A 19,722-nucleotide genomic window follows, 5' to 3' on the forward strand; every position below is an offset into this window, starting at 1 on the left:
TATCAGTCAAGTTTTAAAGCAGTGGTTCCCAAACTTTTCTGGGTGGTTCCATAAATTGATTTCCCCTGTCCTATAGAAAGCATTGTTTAGAATAGTTCTTTGCCCAACCCACTAAGGAAGATAATGGATGCTTACCCCTTCCTCTCGCACTCTGCGGTCTTGGGGTGGCCAACTCAGTAGATCAGCATCTTGGGGAGGCCATAATCCTGGCACGACCCTGCAGTGCTTCCGGCCTTCCAGCAAGAGGCTGGAATGGAATGCCTGAACCAAAATTCCACCTACATCTGTAATCAATAAAGTTTTGGTCATTTTTAATCCAGATTCTTTGCCTTAGTTATTAATCATATATCACACGTAGACACTGACCTGGGAGTGGGCAGCTATGCAACTGGGCCCGCAATAACACAGTAAATTTCAAAACAACAATTCATTGTACATTTATTCAAAATCCAAGTAAAACTAGTTTAATTAATTCAACAAAACTGATGAACTTGTTCCAGTGATACCAGCTTTTCGGAGTCTGATAGTCATTGACACCTCCACTGCCCGCTTGCTTCCTTGTGCCCTACTATGTAATCCCAATGCCCACCTAGGAGGCAGTTCCACCCACATTAGTAAACACTGTTTTTAAAGGCTTATCTACTAAACTGTCTCCTGGCTTGTGTTCTGTAATTATTCTGAGCATCTTCACACACCTAAATGTAAATAAACTTGGCCCAACTGCAAAGCCCTGAGGAGCTTCTGAGTCTCACACTCACATCTTGTTCAGATGAAATGTTTTCAGCTTCCTTTGGGAACGTTCTAGAAGAATGCATACCTTAGGAGTTTGTGTACAATTTCTTGATCTCAGAGATCTTCTTGACAAACAGATTCTATAGTAAGGCTGCTTTATAACAAGTGCATTTCCTCACTTATGTCATCAATAAAAATAGAGGCCAAAAAAGAAGAAGAAAAAAAAAATTGTGGGTATGTTTCCAAGTCATATCAAAATGTTCTTTCCGTCTTGCAACTTCCCCTGAGGACCTCAAGAGGCACCATTAAACAGACCACCTGCTGTGTAGTGTTATCTTGTTCTGAGGTGCTATAATTGTTCACCATATTACAAGAACATCTTTGCCACAACGTCGAGAGTTCTTAATTCACAACTGGCATCCTTAATGTTGAAAGAAGAAGCTAGCTGGCGTTGGTCACTACAGCTTTCCTGAAGCACAGACATGCAATGCAAAAAATTGCCAGGGTTGCAAGAGATATAATTCTAAATATGTCATTATGCATACAGATTTCAGCATTTGTCTGCTTACTTGTGAGATAATGCTGTTTTAGATGTGTCGTGATTTCCTAAGAGATTCTCAATTATTTTGTTTTGTGGGGACGGGGTGGGTGGGGGTGGGGAACTCCCTGGTCCTGAATGAGACAACTGTGCCCCTGAAGGAGCAGGTGTGCAGCCTGGGAGTCATTTTGGTCTATCAGCTGTCCATGGAGGCACAGGTCAATTCTGTGTCCAGGGCAGCTGTCTACCAACTCCACCTGGTACGCCGGCTGAGACCCTACCTGCCAGAGTGGTGCATGCTCTGGTTATCTCCCGCTTGTACTACTGCAACACACTCTACATGGGGCTACCTTTGAAGCTGACCCGGAAACTGCAACTAATTCAGAATGCGGCAGCTAGACTGGTGACTGGGAGTGGCCACCAAGACCATATAACACCGGTCCTGAAAGACCTATATTGGCTCCCAGGACGTTTCCAAGCACAAGTCAAAGTGTTGGTGCTGACCTTTAAAGCCCTAAATGGCCTCGATCCAGTACACCTGAAGGAGTGTCTCCACTCCCATCGTTCAGCCCAGACACTGAAGTCCAGCTCCGAGGACCTTCTGGCGGTTCCCTCACTGCGAGAAGTGAGGTTACAGGGAACCAGGCAGAGGGCCTTCTCAGTAGTGGCGCCCACCCTGTGGAACGCCCTCCCACCAGATGTCAAAGAGAACAACAACTGCCAGACTTTTAGAAGACATCTGAAGGCAGCCCTGTTTCGGGAAGCTTTTAATGTTTGATGCATTACAGCATTTTAATATTTTTTGGAAGCCGCCCAGAGTGGCTGGGGAAGCCCAGCCAGATGGGCGGGGTATAAATATTATTATTTATTATTATTATTATTATTATTATTATTATTATTAAATGTTATGTTGGAAGCTGCCCAGAGTGGCTGTGGAAACCCAGTCAGATGGGCAGGGTAGAACTATATTATTATATTATATTATATTATATTATATTATATTATATTATATTATATTATACTCAGAAAACAAATCCTTTTTGAGGATTTCTTCACTTTGTTTCTTCACTCAAGATTTGGTGGGGAAAAGTCAACCAGCTTCTTCCCTTTTGTTTACAGAAGTTGGCTGAACAAAAAGACCATGACTTCTACAGATGACTTTGACAACTAATGCTTTCTAAGAGTATATCAACATGCTGAATATGTTTTTCAGAGTGGGATTATTTTAGCTGCCCAGCACCCTAAAGGCAGTATATGCTGCAACCCTGTGCATGCCTAGGCAAATGAACATCCCACTGAGTTCAATTGGCCTTATTTCCAAATTACAGTGCAATATGAAGCATAGGGAACTGGTATTTTAAGTTAAGCCAGTGTGACCTACCCATATTCCAAGCTTGATTCAGGAACTGGAGACTTGCCAGCTGACCCAGCCCGAACCTGGCAGATAGAAAACAAGTCTTTAAAACAGAGTTTGGCTGGCATGAGTCCCACTGGGTTGCCAGATCATGTGACTGACTTGGAATACATGCAAGTCTCTGCTTGCTCCACCTTTGGGGAACTTAAGATGGTATAAATTCCTCCAGCTTAAGTTCCTCTGCTGAGCTGCGGCTTAGCCAGCATGGTCAAACTTAGCCAGTTGAAGGTGTTATGCTGGCATATTCATGGCCAGAATGTGAAACTTACACTGGAATAACCCTCACAAGATCTGCCTGTTCCAAACTCACTCAATCCTGACAGATCTTGGGTTTGGATTGCACTCTTAGAGTGCACAGGATTGCCGTAAATAAAGTAAAATACATAAAGTAAAAAATACAGCAAAATCCTGAAATAAAGTAAGTAATCTGGGTCCAATCCTAAACATTTCATGGTAACTTTCTGTAATGCAATTGGACAGATGGCATATCAAGACTGTCTTACCAAGAATCGGATTGTACTGTAGCTTCATCTCCTCTGTGAATTGTAATATCTATTCATATCCATGGCGGTGACAGGGTGATGCTACGTTGCTAAAGAGGTCACAGGTTTCACAGCTAGCCAGGTTTCCTTGGGGATAGTATAAAAAAAACCAAACAGCATAAAATCAAAATGATGAATGCATGGGAATCAGATACTAATTACTAGGATTTATGTATTAGTAGCACTCTCTTAACTCTCTAACTTTTTGAAAGAAGAAAAACTAATTGGGCTCAACCAAGCCCTAAAATTGGCAGAATTATCTCCCTGTCTAGCTATATCTTGGCAGTCAGACAATCTAAATCTTCTCTTAATTTATTATTTTGTCAAAACTCTTGCTCGTACTTGGCTTCAGAGGGTTTTTGCACCTCTCAGATTCTTTTTTTTAAAAAAAAAACATTTCACAAATTCAGATAAATATGGCACTGCTCCCTGACTTACACATGCTCACCTTTTAGTTGGCGCTATATTTTTAATTGCTAGTGATGCATGATGTTTTTGAAACCTGTCCTTAGAAATCTTCTTTGAACCCAAGAGGCTTGTTTTTGGCTTTCTCTTTCGAAATAAACAGCTGTAGACAGTGTTCGCATGTGGTAGTAAGTCAAGGTTGTTAGTAGGGAAGGGGGGGAGATAGCTGATTGAATTCACATTTAAAGGCAAACTTACCTCATTTGAATTTCTGAAATGAGGTGTGAACTGAAACACATAACCTCCCTTCAAATTTTGCCCTTCTCCAAATTTTGCAATGCAGCCAAAGTAATGATTTGCCAGGGTGAGGTGGTTATTGTTGTTGTGGTTGTTATGGTTGTTAATTCAGCCCTAGCATAGTTATCCTAGCACACCCTCTCAGTATTTTCTAGTTGGACAGAATGAGAAAGAATATGATTCTTAAGATGGTGCCAAACACCTCCCAGCTGTTTACACTTATACTTTGAACCAGGTCTCAGTCTCTAAATCCAGCTCACCTGATGTGCCCTGCTGCCCTTTTCCATCATCTTGCCTGAAGCCCTGTTACAGCTTTTTCAAGACAACCAAGCAAGAAGAAGGGACTAAAGGAGCAATAGTCTGCATTCCTCAGTTTTAAATTTCATTCTCCCTCTCTTGGTTCTCTTTCTGGGCATTTAATATAGTATTGTGTGTCTGACAGCTATCCCCACTTACAATATTTTATTTTCGGTTTTACTCTTGTCTATGATTCCCCTCCTGCCCTCCGTATCTTCGCTTGAGATCCTCGGCTAAGATTGTGTAGCGTTAAACCTCTTTTGTCAGGTTTTAAACGTGCAAACATATATGCCACTTTATGCTACCAGTCTATTTATTGGATTAAGCGAGAGGGTTTTGATATGGAAGCTTAAGACGATATTGAAAACACATATCACTTCTATTGTAGCTACTAAAAATCAGCTTTAGAACTAGAGAGACCTTGTATCAGGCATTTGTGTGGAGACCTTTAGCTTTTTATCATGGCTGTTCTTTGTTGCTATGGCAATAGCATTAACCATTTCATTAACATAATGGAATAAACCGCATTCTAAACTTCTTTGTCCTCCCAGTTAATCCCCCCCACTCAGATTTCAAAATATTTAACAAGCTTGAATTCTGGGGGATTTCCCCCATGCCCAAGTTATTATCTCAATGCTTCTGAAGGATTTTTTTTTTTTTTTAGTGAGAGTGTATTTTATCATTACATTTCATTTTGCCTTCATTGGCTGCCTTCTGTTAAGTGTCCCCATGAGAAGGCAAGTAGACTACAGAACAAATGACCACTGGAAGTGAGGATACAGTCATTTAACAACCTCATAAAGGAACAAGAAAAAAAGAAAATCACTTGTTTCGTCTCAACCTCCATTCCACGTTTGGCAAGACAAGGGCTTTGTTCGTAGCGACTGCCTCCCTTTTCAGATTTTGTAAAAATGGAAATAGCAATAGTTAGAAAATCAACAGCCTTCTGTGTGAGAGGTTTGTGAGCATTAGAGATGACACAAGACTAGCAGCTGTTTTGGATATTAAACAAGTGAGTGAAGAGGAACCCTTCCCCCAGAATTCAAGCTCGTTTGCCCTCCTCCTCCAAAAAAATTTTTAATAAAATTTCACCCATCATCACCTTGCCATTGCTGCTTGTTGCCTATCTGCTTGCCTCTTCTTCTGGGTCCAGTCAATACCAACCCATAAAAGAAGGAGGCAAGGGTCATACCTCAGCATTTAGCAAGACAGAACTTTGCATTTATGCTATTAAGGGGAATTAAAGTGATCTGTTTCCATAGCACAACAAATGCTCATGTAAAAAAATAAACAAATAGTAGGTTTTGGAAAGTGAAGAGGAACCAAGTTGAAACGTGTGAGATCAACTGCAGAATGAATGCTTATTGACATACAACCGCCCCATAAACAATTCCAAATGACTGCTCCACAAAGACTGCAACACTATGCATGGTGTTCTTAACCTCTTCTGTTGTGACACATGCCTGTCATGTACTGGTTGGATGTAGAGGAATGGTGGGAGGAACCAGCAGAGGAACCACACAAGGGAAGAAGGCCCAGAGCCCAGGGAGTGGTGTTGGCAAAACGGTGAGGGAGAAGACTGGGAAGAGGAGGGCTTCAAAGCTCAGGAGGTAACAGGACTTAGTGAGCTGGAACAGTCTGTGGCAGAGAGAACTCCAGAATCAGAGGCAGAAGCTGAAGCAGGAGGGTGGGGGGAGGGAGGCCAAGAAGCAGAGCTAAGTCAGGATGGTAAAGAGCCACAGGTGTCTCCCCTGCCTGCTGTGGCAAGCTCCCTTCCCCACTGGTCTCCCAGTATCAGAAGAGGCATGAAGCGGGAGAAGCAAAGACAGCCACACAGGCACAGTCTCTGATTGCTTTGGGGGAGGGGACTCCAACATGCACAGTGTGATTTATTGCTAGCTTGCTCCTGACACTGCTGTAAGTAACTCACTCCCAACAAATATCTGACTAGCCACCTCCCTGATTTACACCCAGGGTGTTGGACCCCCAAAATTCTAGTTAGAAACATAATAAGAGCTCTGATGGATCAGACAAAATGATGATTTACTTCAGCGTCCTGTTTCCCACAATGGCCAACCAGATCTTGGGGAGGCCAAAGCTGAGCATAAGGGTCCTCTCTAGGGTGGGATGGATCTTGGGGAGGCCAGAGCTGAGCATAAGGGTCCTCTCTAGGGTGGGATGGATCTTGGGGAGGCCAGAGCTGAGCATAAGGGTCCTCTCTAGGGTGGGGTGAATCTGTTAATTTTGGCTTCTCTCAGTTTCTTCGTTTTCCAATCTTAAATGCAGCTCTCTACATTTCCACATCAGTTTGTGATTCCCCCCTCCTAATAGGGATGTTTGTATGCAATTTTGCCCCAAATGCACATCCCCCCCCAAGGCAATTTCCCCTAAAATAATGCATTGTATATGTTATTTTCACAAGTATATCCCTGTTTTATGGACACTTTACTGAAGAATATGCACTATTGTATGCATTACTTCATGGAAGAACTGCATTGCAAAATTCAGAGGAGTGGGCATTTTGAAGAAATGCTGTGTTTCAGTTCTTCTATTGTTTCAGAATGGGCAAATTTGGTAGGTTCATGCCTCTGAACCTGGAGGGTAGTACAAAGCCAACATGACTAAGAGCGATTATAAACTTGTCCTCCATTTTTTGCCTAATCTGCTTGTAAAGCCGTCTAAGTTGCCGACCATAACTGGCCCTTCAAGTACTGAATTACATAGCTTTCTTATGAAGATGCACTTCCATTTGTCCTGAACCAGCTTCATTTTAGTCTCTCTGTGTGCTTTCTCTACACACTGCATAATGTTATAAATATTTGTCATCTCCCCACTTACTGTCTTCTAAACAAGGCCGGCCCTACCATTTGGCAGAGGCAGGCAACCATTTCAGGCAGCAGATGCTCAGGGGAAACAGGAACAGTCTCTGGCCATTCCTCTTGAGCACCCAGTCATTCTTCTTTGTTGCCATATGGTATCTCCTGAGGTCCTCTGGTATGGTGGAGGATGCTATCCCATCACCAGTGCTGAAGGAAGATTCAGCTACCAGCCCACTGGCCGCTACACATAGAATTGAGAGGGATTGTCACCTTTGCCTCAGACAGCATAATGTCTTGGACTGTCCCTGTTTCTCAATCAGGGGTATGGAGCTTGTGGCCCTCCCAGTGATGTTGAACTAATACTCTCGAAATCCATGCCTGTTGGTCATGCTGGCTGGGACTGACGGGAACTGGATTCCAATACCATTTGGAGGTCCACAGGTTCCCCATCAATGTTCTAAACAGCACAGCAACATCCTGGCCTGCTGCAATGAGGACTTTATTTCAGGGCGGTGGGTGTCTTGGTTTAAACTGCATCAATGGCTGTCATATGGCCACATCCGATGGTATTGCAGTTAAGACAAGACCCTGATGTTGGGAAAGATGGAGGGCACAAGAAGAAGAGGACGAGCTGGTTGGACAGTGTTCTTGAAGCTACCAGCATGAGTTTGACCAAACTGCGGGAGGCAGTGGAAGACAGGGGTGCCTGGTCTGCTCTGGTCCATGGGGTCACGAAGAGTCGGACACGACTAAACGACAACAACAAATGAAAAAGTGTGATCTCAGATGGAAGCCCTGTTAAATTCAATGCAGCTTATTCATGGGCTACAGGATTGCAGCCTAAACATGAATTTGGAAAGAAGTTTCATCACCCTCTGTCCCTGTTCCATTTTCCCACAGAGATGAAGCTGTAAAGGATTTTTATGGCTGCCTAAACAAAGAGCAACAGCCCCGCTCACTCCAGCCTCTACAGCGGTCCTGGAGGTTTGTGAGTTGTTATCTGCTTTGCATCCTCGCTCTGCACAACAGAGGGACCGGATTTCATTTCTGCCACTTACCGATGCGCCATGTTTGTTAAACAGTTCAGTGGAGGCGTTGAACTGTTGGGGGCACTCCGTCCAGCCAGACTTTGCGACTGCAGCAAATCTTTAATCGTTGCTTGGCGCTTTACTGCCTGAAGGATGGTTCTAAGAGAAAGACAGACAGCAAGAACGGTGACACAGACATGACGTTTGGGAACATAAGCATAACTCTGAGGCCATCAACTTCTCATGTAGCGAGAGTGGACAGAATTCATTCTGCTTAACTGCTAAAATCAAACCCCTTTTTTCATTAGTGGCACACGCAAGGCCACCTTATAGCGAATCAGGCCATTGGTCTATCTAGCTCAGCATAGCTCAGTGTTGTCTACATTGATTAATAGTACCTCACCAGGGTTTTAGGCAGGAGACTTCTCCTACCTGCGAACACCAGGGATTGAACCTGAGGATTTTTATCACTGAGCAACAGCCTTTTCCCTATTTGCATTTATACCCAGCATTACATCACCAGGTTATTATGGACCCAATAATACAAAGGCAGGAAAGAGGCCAGTTCCCCCATGTAATTTGGATCTGAGCGTTGAGACACACTAAAAAAGATACGAAATTCCTAGACTGCTTGCAAAGTTCAGCAATATTTCGCCTGTGCATACAACCTTCTCTCTGGGATACAGAGAAGAAAAAGGAAAAGATCTCCTCCTCCTCCTCCCCTGCTCCCCTTGTGAATGGGTTTTCAGGGCTGAGTCCCTGTGTTGTGCTTGCTGTTACGAAGTGGGCTATTTGGCAAAGAAAAGGGGGGGGGAAATATTGTGGTTGCTTCATTTTCCTGCACAAGAGGGCAGCGTTTCCTTAAATCCGGGAACATGCCACTTTGGAAGAGCTTTTGCCAGTTTACAATAACATGGCAGACATGTGATATCTTACTAATTGTTTGGATTTTCTAATTGTCTCGGCCGCAAGTAATTTAATGCATGAAATAAGCTCCTGCCCGGCTTAGCGGCTATCTGGAGAAAGTACAGTTACCAGAAGATGTCAGGAATCCTGATGCCGGCTGACTCCTTTCTTGTGTGCCCAATGATTTATGGTGTGGGCTGCAAGTCAACTGTTTATATTGCTAGTGACATTTTATCTCCAGTGTTACATAAATGTTTGAATACCTGATGCCTCTCTGCTCCAGAGCTGTCTTTCACTAACCGAGGCAAGGAGGAAACTGTAGGTTATGATAGGCTCCATGTTGTAAAGTCACTAAACCCCAAGAGAAGCTGTTCTAATTCGTAGCTCTAACTTTATCCTGGTTATCTGGTGGGGTTGGGAATCAAAATCTTACAACGAGAAATGAGGGGCATTAAAAACTAACTTGTTTGCCACAGCGGAAAGGTGCTCTGGATTTTACGCTCTCCTTATTTGTATGTGGAAGAATGAACGATCACGATAAACAAAATAAATACCATTCTGTCTGCCTTGCAGGCTGGTCACAACAACATCCTAATGACTGTCCCTTAAGGGGAACAGAACTGTTTTTGTGGGGCACAAATGAAACTGCCAAAACGTTTTCTGTTTCCAGGATTTAAAAAATTGTACTTGCAAATACAGTCGTACCTCATTTTGTGGCTGGGATCTGTTCCAGAGCCCCAGCCGCTAGCCCAAAAGGACGCAGGGCAAAGTGCTGCGTCTGCGCACGTGCATGGAGTGGTTTGTGCTTCTGCACATGTGTGAGTGGAAAACCCGAAAGTAACCCGTTCCAGTACTTCCAGGTTTGCCATGGACGTTCGCCGGAATGGACACCAGACAAGGCGGACATTCACGGAGGTTTTCCGGTAGATCACAAATGGCACTTGAGCTGCTGCTACACAAAAGGATCCATCCCTTGTTAATGAAGTTTCTATAAGAAACCTGCAGTGCAAGCTTGACCATGTTTACACAGAGGGAAGTCCCATATAGTGCATTGAGCTCAATGAAATTACTTTTTAGGAAGTGTGTTTAGAATCGTGCTGTTTATTGCATAGACAGGTTCGCATGTGTAGGCTGTTTTTTGCATGCCCTCCAAGTGCCCTGAATTTCCTGGGACATCACAAATTCACAAGAGCTCATCCCAGCATCCGATTGGATCTAGGAATGTCCCCTCCCCCCCCTCCAGCACCACTGCAGGAACTGACTGCCCAGCCTATCAACTGTGAGGGAGGGCAGCGGAGGCCCCATTCTGCTCTTTACATCCAGATAATCATGCCAGGGCAAGTCAGAGCGGTTTAGAGAGTTTTGCCCTCATTCCTGTTTTTGCCACTCTAGGACTTTCACCCTCTGTTGTCGATTATATATATAAAAAAATATTTAAATTGTCCAGTAGCACCCTGTCAGGGAACTGCCATCGGAGGAACAGGTGGTGGAAGGGCTCACGGACGCTGGTAGAGACTCAGCAGCTGAAGCAGGAACCAGCAGGGGGAGAGGTGGATCTCTGAGGGAAAGCGAGCAGGAGGGAGGGCTCAGGGACACGTCCAGCGAGAACAGTGGGGGGGTATCTGAAGCTCCCATAGGGAGACCCACTCCTCGCCGGAAACTGTCACGCCGGGAGTCCAGAAGACGTGTTTCCGTTAAGGAGCTTTTATGCTGGAAACGATTCCGAAAGCAACCACTGTCGGAATCTGCAAGTGACTAGAGCAGCCATGTCTGAGGGGCTCTGTCACAGACAGAAGTTTGTGGGCTTGAACAAACTCTGAGGGACTACTATTTTACGCACAAGCAGCTCATCATCCCATCACACACCCTAAAGACCAACTGTTTGTTTTTGGTATAAACTTTCGTGTGCATGCACACTTCTTCAGATACCAGTTATCTGAAGAAGTGTGCATGCACACAAAAGCTTATACCAAGAACAAACTTAGCTGGTCTCTAAGGTGCTACTGAACAGCCCTCTATTGTGTTTTTGTTTTGCATCCCAGAAGCACCAACAGAGCAGGGGAACTAGGAAACGTGCCCAACAAGTGAGACTGGTGCCAGATTCTGGGGAGAGATCATGTCGGGACGGGACATGTCATGTCATGATAATGTCAGGTCATGACAGGTCAGGTTGGGTCATGTCATAACAGGGCAGGTCATGTCATATCATGACAAGACAAGTCATATTTTTTATCGTGAGACAGGCAATTCTTTACCAAACAGCATTCTGTGAGAAACCTGCTTGCTTTTTGGTCTGATTCAGAAGTAAACTGCAGTTTCCCTGGGGGAAAGCAGTGGGACAAATGGAGGTGCTGCCACGCCCTTACTCGCACTTCTATCATTTCCAGTGGAAGGGAAATTCTTGCAGGTGGGACAACCCACAGGAATCTCCCCTGCTGGCAAGAGCCTGGCAGAGCTCAGGATATAGTGGCTGAACCCCCTTTGGATTACAGCCTAATGGGTGGAAAGGCACATTAATCAACTCCAAAAAAGCTCCCTTTACTAGGTGAACAACCCAATTGCAGTCCCTGAAATAAACAAAAGCCATTTGCTGCAGAGGTAGTATGTAGGCAGACTGTTTTCCTTTCCACCAATCGCCACAACAAGCAGTCACACACCATGAATAATGCTGTACCATGCCAGTCATTGCAGCCCCCCCCCATTAAAACCTGACCCTCCCCCATCAAATAGTTCTTTGAAGGCTACGTGCCTCTTGTGCACTTGTTTTCCGACCAAGAAAATGCAAGCTTGTGTCAGTCCTTTTCTCGTAACATTTATTCCCACTGTTTCCTACACTTAATCCTTCTGTGCTTACCAGGTTTAAATCCTTCGTCCCTCCCTCCTGAAGCTGTGTACACTTTGCCAAGAACAAGCAATAACGGGTCTCACCAATTCGTCTCTTCTTTGTAATTAAAAATGTTGCTTGAGAGCCCAGAGACAAATGAGAAGACACCTCTCAAGTCACAAGGAACAACACAACAGAGCGAACGAGGCCATTTCCAGAAACAACATTATTTCACACAATTCCCTCTCCACCCAGCCCCAATAAATAGGCATTCATTTCTCATTGGTTGTGGTTCTCCTTGACTCAGTTTGGGAACTGGCTCAATCGTTAACTGTAGGAACTGTAGGCTTTTGGACTAAAGCATATCTGTTTCATAGAGCTGTCTCCTGGGTTGTGCTATTGGTCCAACCACTTTGCAGAGGCAGCAAATCTACGAGATCCCTGGCCAGCTCTGCCCCGCTCCTGGAACACAGGGCTTAAGGGCTTTCTAGAAATCTCAAGAGATTTGCCTGCTGCTCAGCAACCAGTGATAGGCAGCTCTGCCAGTCATGTTGAGTGGAAGGAAACCTCTGTTCAACACACACACACACCGCCTGGTCTAAGGGGACTTTGGACCACGCGGTAAGTAAGAGAAGACTTTATGGGGCAAGTGGTCCTTGTTCCGCAATGCAGCTGAGCAAGTTTCTTCATCAAACATGCCAATCAAACTGGTGACTTCTCACTGAAGTTTTTAATTACCATGATGGGACGTCATCCACATTTGAATTACCATGTACAGTGCATGAAAGCTTTGTTTTTTTGTTTTTACAAAACACCTAAGAGACCCAACCATATGGTGCAAAGAACACCTCTTTGAGATGTGCTTTCTGTAATCCTGATTCACTCCGCATATTCTGGTCTTGCCTGGAGATAAGGCCGTTTTGGTCTAAAAGAATAAATCCAAACCATAACAGGTGACGAAGTGCCTTTGGATCTGCTAGTTGTACTCTTTGGTTATAAAGAAAAGCTAGTGTTAGCTGACGATACTGAAATGATAACCCATTTGTTCATTGCAGCAGCACGTCTGTTGCATTTCTGAAATATTCAAGGTGCAATATTTTATGCCAGGGAAAATGTGGCATTGTGATTTGTTGCTGTGCAGAATGCAATTGTGTAAGTGCATGAGAATCTATTGGCCTTTTTTTTGTAACACTGTTAATAAAGAGCAAGATATATGTTCTCCTTCTCTTCCCTTCCACATACAGGCACAATTTGTTTTATCACCCTGCCCCATCTCTCTCTCTCTCTCTCTTTTACCCAGGAGCAAACAGCAGGAAGGCTACCGTCACATATACACCACATGAAGCAATGTACTGCCTTTTTGTATATCTTTATTTTGACTTGATATGTTGTCTAGATGTGGTGATCACACAGATGATCTCTCATTTGACATGTATTCTAAACTGTGTTCATCTACTGCTCCCATGTTTCTGCAGACAGCATACATTTTTCACTGAAATGTACTTGCACGTTCAATTTGGTACATTCAATCAATTCTGTGATTTTTGCTTAACACACACAGGCGCACGCATTGTCTTACATGGTTTATGAACTCCATGCCCCCACACCGAGTGTGGTTAATGCACACATAGGAAGTGTTGGGTATGTAATAATCCTTCGCTGTTCGAAACTCCAGAAGTGTGCCTATTTAATGTGAATGGTTTGCTTGACATACATTATTCTTGCAAACAGCTACAGTCTCAAGATGGACATTATCAGCCGCTGATCATCATCTTTACAACAGAGAAATACAGTACTCCTGGCACTCCCACACAGTGTGTGGCCTCTTCAACACTGAAAATAGTGGGCATTTCTCAGAAAATGAAACAGTAACACTGGAACATGGATAACATAGCTGAGGATGCCATCATCGTACAGACACAATAGATTGTGGCTGCAACCCTGTGCCCATTTACTCAGGAGTCAGCGCCACTGAACTCAATAGGACTTACTTTTGAGAAGACATGTACAGGATTGTGCCACAAATGGGATCCTCATAACAGAGGGTCCTGGTTGCACTCGGGACCCAAGAGCTCACCTGACAGGGTTAAAATGGGGGGGGCAGGAAGTCCTGGCCATTCCCCTGGGATCATGCCAGGCTGTTTTAGCCAATAGCCAGTAGGTGGCGTGATCCCAGGGGCTTTAAAAGCAGCAGTATGATGCAAGTGAGGCACTTGCATTTGCACGGCTGAACACCCGCCCACCCTCCCTAGTTTATGTAGAGTCGCTTGGCCTTGCTTTGGTTTGGGTCACCTGTTTTGGAACAGGGGCTGGGTAGGAATTTTTCCATTTGGCAGATAGGCTTTTAGCCATTTGGTTTTCACCTACCCCTTAGCAAATCGTCACAACTTGTAAGGTGGCGGTTAGGCATTGGATCAGTTGGATTGTGGGGAGGAGAGGTGCGGCCATCACCTGCCCCTCCAGGAATTGGGTATTCCGTTAAAGGAATCTGGGGGGTCCTGGATCTCGTCCGAAGTCCGCTTGAGGGGCTAGGGCCATGCCAGGACCACAGGAACCCCGGGGTGAGCTTAGGTTGGTCCTCATCGACCTTGCTCCCTCGTTTGGTTTACCCCATTGAAAGATCACCCTGAGAGGTGGAGTCAGTTATAGTGGGGAGTCAATGCCTAAGCCAATACTGCTCATGAGATTGTATTTCAATAAAGTTGTAGCCAAAATTTGCCCCCAAACTTAAACTAATATAATTGTCTGTGTGTATTTATTTTGGGGGTGGGTCTTGGGGCCTCGAGACGCAAAAAGTATGCCTGTTTATTCAGCTTATTTCCTACAGGTTTGTAACCAATTCTTCCAAAATATTCCAAAAGAAAGTGCCTGGTTTGAAGAAAAGGTTCACGTAGATTCACCTCACAGGTTAACCTCTGAGACCGACCCATAGTCATCGATTTCTAAGCATAGTTATCCAAAAGAAGATCCACTACCTACAACCGAGACCACGCCCAGGTAGGCATGAAGGTAAACCTGCCCAATTCTCATTTTACAAAACAATGCAGTTCTCTAGCCAAGTAATGGGTGCCAAAATGCATATACTAGGGCAAAGTGTGCATAAAAATGCATAGGTTGATGAAAATACCGCATTAAAAAGCATTATTGTAGGCGAAATTGTTTTGCAAAAAAAAAAGAAGAGTGTATCAGGCAAAATTGTGTATTTTATGAGAAATTCACACTTAAATGTTCATGAGGGCTTTAAAAAAACCTCAGTCAGATATGGAAATGTCTAGAACTGAATTTAATACAGGCGGGGACTGAGAGAAACCCAAATTAACAGTTTGGCCTATCTCTATTCCTAGATAACTGTGCTCAGGATCGCAGTCTAAGGTTGCAATGAGGAATATGACCCATTCAATTCACAGCAACTTGCTTCTGAGTGAAAATGCACAGACCTGCAGTCTCAGAGTAACAATGAGTTTGGTGGAAGAGCTAATTAGGTGTTAAGTTTTTGTTGTTAAAATCAATGAGATTTAAGTCTGGCTGGATTATGCTCTTTCTCTTTTGCATCCCCAGAGATAATCTCTATTCGAGTCCTGGAAAAAATATATAGTCAAACTGTGTATTTGGTTAGTTCACCAAGTGTTAGTGTTTACAGATGGCCTAACTTGGCAATCACATACATTCTGGGAGTTAGAAATCTGGCGGGAGTTAATACACTGCCAAAAGTAAAGTGTGACAATTACAACTCAGCTCCATGCTACAGCGACTCATAACTTAGCGCTATTAAAAACTCCATGAGGTGCCCCGATGTACCAACATCAGGTAGTTGCCTAATTACATTTGCAAAGTCAAACAACACAAAGTGACAGAGACATTTTGTTTCTTCCATGCAGGGGCTGGAATGTGCGTGGCATGTTGATCTGAAAGCCACACCAAAAACGGCGCATACAAAAGCTAGGAAAACAGCCTCTGCTAAATACATTCTGCACCCAAACTTCTGGTTTAACTACGTGATATGGCCCTGGTCCAAATATATGCACAGCCGCAGTTATGTAGATACTCTGACACTCAAACAACTCTTTGGTGAGCAGAAGAAAGCAGAGATTTGCAAGATATAATCTAGCCCCTTGCTTTCACTTTGGAGGAGAAGAGCAGTATTTTGAGAATAAATGCACACATTCCATTGATTTATTTTATTGATTAAATTTGTATACCACCCTTCATCTGACAATGCTAGGGCAGTTCACAACATAAAATTAGCCATAGGTAATTACAAATATACAATCTAGAACAGCTACTGTCAACATTTTCAGTTCCAGGACCCTTTTCAGACTTCCAAGTGTCCTTATTTTCCAGGGACAGTCCTCGATATACAAAAGGCGCCCTGGTTTCTGATTTGATCCTGGAATGTCCCACTTTTCCTTAGGACGTCCCTATTTTCAGCAGAGAAATGTTGGAGGGTAATAACAATAATAATAGAATAGGGCATCCTTATTTTCATCAGAGAAATGTTGGAGAGTATGCCATTTCTTAATCTTTTATCATATATTTGCATGTGGAAGTGCTCCTGTTGCGATCCACCTTGTATCAGGTCATGACCCACTAGTTCAAGACCAGTGATCTAGAACATGTTAAAATAAAGTTGAGTACCCACTCCAAGTGTATAAGTCCCATTATCAGATTAAGGATGGTGAGCTGCCGTGGAAGTTTATTGTACAGTGGTATCTCGGGTTACATGCCACTATTGTACAGTGGTATCTCAGGTGACAGATGCTTCGGGTTACAGAGTATGCTAACCCAGAAATATTACCTCGGGTTAAGAACTTTGCTTCAGGATGAGAACAGAAATCATGCTCCAGCGGTGCAGCAGCAGCAGTAGGAGGCCCCATTAGCTAAAGTCGTGCTTCAGGTTAAGAACAGTTTCAGGTTAAGAACGGACCTCCGGAACGAATTAAGTACTTAACCCGAAGTACCACTGTATATGAACATAAGAACAGCCTTTCTGGATCAGCCGAAGGCCCATCTAGCTTAGTATTCTGTTCTGTCAGTGGTCAACCAGAGGCCTACAGCTTGTTCATGGGCAGGACATGACCACAACAGCACTGTCCTCATCAGCTGGTGTAGAGAAGACATACTGGCTCCAGCCATGGAGGCAGAACACTACCTATAACTCAACTACAGCTCCTCAAGACTTTGTGCTATCAGAAACACTGGGTGTAGAAGACGGTGTTTGTTTTAGGAAAGTTTTTTTCTCAGAGTAGCATCCAGCTCAATGTTACTCAGAGTAGACTGGAATTAGTTGAACCACCTTTGTAGGGCCTGCTCCAGGTAAAACTTAGTTGAATACCACCCTAAGTTTCTGTGCCACAATGCAATATTGTAAGTGGCACCAGAGCCGTCTTTCCTATTGGACTTACTGGCGCGTTGCACCAGGGCACTGGCCTCTCAGGGGTGCCCCAGCGAGTGGAGGAGCTGTGCGGCTTTTCCGGTGGCCTCCTCTTTCCCGGCACGCCTGCCACCTGTGCCCCATCAACCATATGGTTGGCGGGCGTGCAGCTTGCCTCCCAAACCTCCGCGGGAGGAGAGCAATCCCCACAGAGGCTTGGAAAAAGATCAACAACTCTGGGAATCGGGGGGGAGGGGCGCTGGAGGGATATTTGCACCATGGTACTTGATATGCTTAAGACGGCCCTGAGTTGCACACACATTTTGATTTCTCTGGAAATTACAGCTTTTGTTCAAGTCATCCCCAGCTGTAGTGGAATCTATAAACTAGGGACCAAGACAACAACAGCTCTCTGCAGTGTATAAATAGAACGTCTCAAAGTGACTGGTAAATATCTTCTGTTTCCTGACATCCACATATACAGGCGGTGATTAACTGGCAGCTTGAAGTCATGGCTCGTCCAGCCCAAGACATTTTGCTGTCTGAGGTTGAATAGCAAATGTCCCCTCCAAGTCAAGGTGTATAAGCTGCTCAACTCATTTTGGCACCTGAGGCAGAAAATTCCTCAAGCGCCTCTCCCTGGGAGTAAAAATACAGTAATAATAAATCAAGCAGGTTAAAAATGTGCTGCCCTTTCATGACACCAAAATCCAACTGCCTGAGGCGGGCATTTCACTCTCCCTCATGATACAGACGGTCCTGGAAGGCCTTGCCAAGTTCAGGAACGTATTAGGCCTTTCTCTTCCAGAGCTTTTCTGACACACTCGGTTTGTGTACAGTCACAGAGCTACCTTGGTTTTCAGTCTGTTAATAAATGTCTTCCACTCCAGCTTGTGCTTTAGTAGCCTTCGCAGACCTGCTTTCAGGCTGTTCTCCTCTCTTTTTCTCTCATTCCTCCCTCTTTCTCATAAGGATGGTGTCTTCCTTTCTCCAGGCCAGAGAAAATGTTCATAGCAGGGCTTGTTGGGAAATGTCATTCTGGGCAGAAGGTAAATTGGGGTCTACTAGTAAGATATCTGGGGGATCTGACCTCCCAATTTTCTAGCTATAGCAACAAATAAACATCTTCTCCTATACCCAAATTGGGTTGTTGAAAGAAGTACATGGTGGAGATTGGGGTGAGATCAGGAGTTCAGCATTTTTGTGGGGGGGGGGATGTGAGCTTGATTCTGGACTGAACATGTGCACAAATTATTTCCTCAATTCTTAGTGTATATACCTGGCTGAGCCACTGTTTCGCATCTGGCTCTTATTGATAAACCTTGGGGGTCAAGTCACAGCAGGAAGGATCATTAAGTTTCTAACTTAAGAGTCAATTCTGCTGTCAGTAAGTCAACTGACCGGGGTGGGTGTGTGGAGGAAATGGTTAACAATAAGGGAGTCAGCCCCACTCAATGGGACTTAGTTTTGAGGTAACACATGTCCTGATTGGGTGTGTAGTCTTGAGGGAGCTTTTCTTTGCATGTTTGGTTGAATGTCTCTGTGCTATGTACAAAACCTAAGGTAAGAAAGAGAAAACATCTCTGTTTATTTCTCCTCAAATTATACTGGGTTTTGGTTCAGTTTCCTCAGTAAAGTATTAAGATTTATTTTCTCTCTGGACTCTAAGTGACTTTGCTAACAGTTAGATCTTACAAACCCATTGTAATGAACAGAGCATTGCACTGGGACCAGGAAGATCAGCTAGCAGCTACTTCTCCATCTAACCCACTTCACAGGTTGGGTGTGATGATAAAGTGAGCCAATCCAATGTATGCTACCCTAAGCTTCTCGAGGAAAGGCAAGAAACAAGTGTGATAAATACATCCAGATCAAAAAACATTAAAGTGGTCCTTTGACATAGATCAGGGATAGTCAATATGCTGCTCTCCAGGTGTTGGAAACCAGTTCTCATGAGCTCCAGGTTAGACCCTTGGTTAGGGATAATGGGGGATATAGTAAAAAAAAATATCCTATGGCCTATAGTTTGGAATAGTGGGAGTTGTAGCTCAACGACCGCTGGAGGGCAATACATTGACTACCCTTGGTATAGATTAGGGGTTAAAAGGGAGGGTAATGGAGTTATCACACCATGCTGCTGAATGGTGTCCTCCAAAGTGCAAGAAAGGTGGACAGCAGAGAGCAACAAGGTGCAGCCTGAAATACCAACACAATGTAGACTGAACAAGCAGAGGCATTGTCAGCAGAGAAAATAGGTTTCTTTCGCATGCATTTCTTTTTCAGCCAAAGCTGGGCAGAAGAATGGGGGTTTACGCAGTAATATGGAGATGTTTGCCATAGTTCATTAATCAGTTTGTTGTGGAATCAGAATTTATGTTTCCACAGAGGATTGCATTAGCAAAGAAGTCTCTCTTTACCATATCAGAGAGCATTTCCCCGCTTTTCATTATGATTCCACACAAGCCCAATAAGAGTCTTCTATTTACAAATGGGTTAATGAGTTGTGTAGCTCAGCTCTCTATCATTACAGCACTTAAGCAGGGTAGCCA

General features: G+C 44.1%; 1 protein-coding gene across 10 annotated transcripts in view; it reads right to left on the reverse strand.

The window, feature by feature from the left end:
• The window catches only part of LOC308586924 (uncharacterized protein), a 61,552-nt gene extending 56,487 nt beyond the window's left edge, over nucleotides 1-5,065 (reverse strand). For 6 of the 10 annotated variants that reach the window (XR_014008126.1, XM_081194133.1, XM_081194134.1 and 3 more), the window contains exons 1-4: nucleotides 4,646-5,065; nucleotides 3,890-4,066; nucleotides 3,188-3,313; nucleotides 136-284 (exon numbers count right to left, since the gene is read on the reverse strand). Coding sequence is in view for 9 of the 10 variants with exons in the window: in XM_081194133.1 (XP_081050259.1) it covers nucleotides 136-284; nucleotides 3,188-3,215 (177 nt within the window). In the remaining variant the exon portion in view is untranslated. Of the gene's footprint in view, nucleotides 1-135; nucleotides 285-2,651; nucleotides 2,708-3,187; nucleotides 3,314-3,889; nucleotides 4,080-4,188; nucleotides 4,623-4,645 lie in introns of those variants that run through there. The other 4 variants (XM_081194137.1, XM_081194129.1, XM_081194131.1 and 1 more) reach the window with 4 other exon arrangements.
• Between the last annotated feature and the right edge of the window lie 14,657 nt (nucleotides 5,066-19,722).

This window comes from Podarcis bocagei (assembly GCF_964188305.1).
Source record: "Podarcis bocagei genome assembly, chromosome: 5".
Taxonomy (NCBI): Eukaryota; Metazoa; Chordata; class Lepidosauria; order Squamata; family Lacertidae; genus Podarcis; species Podarcis bocagei.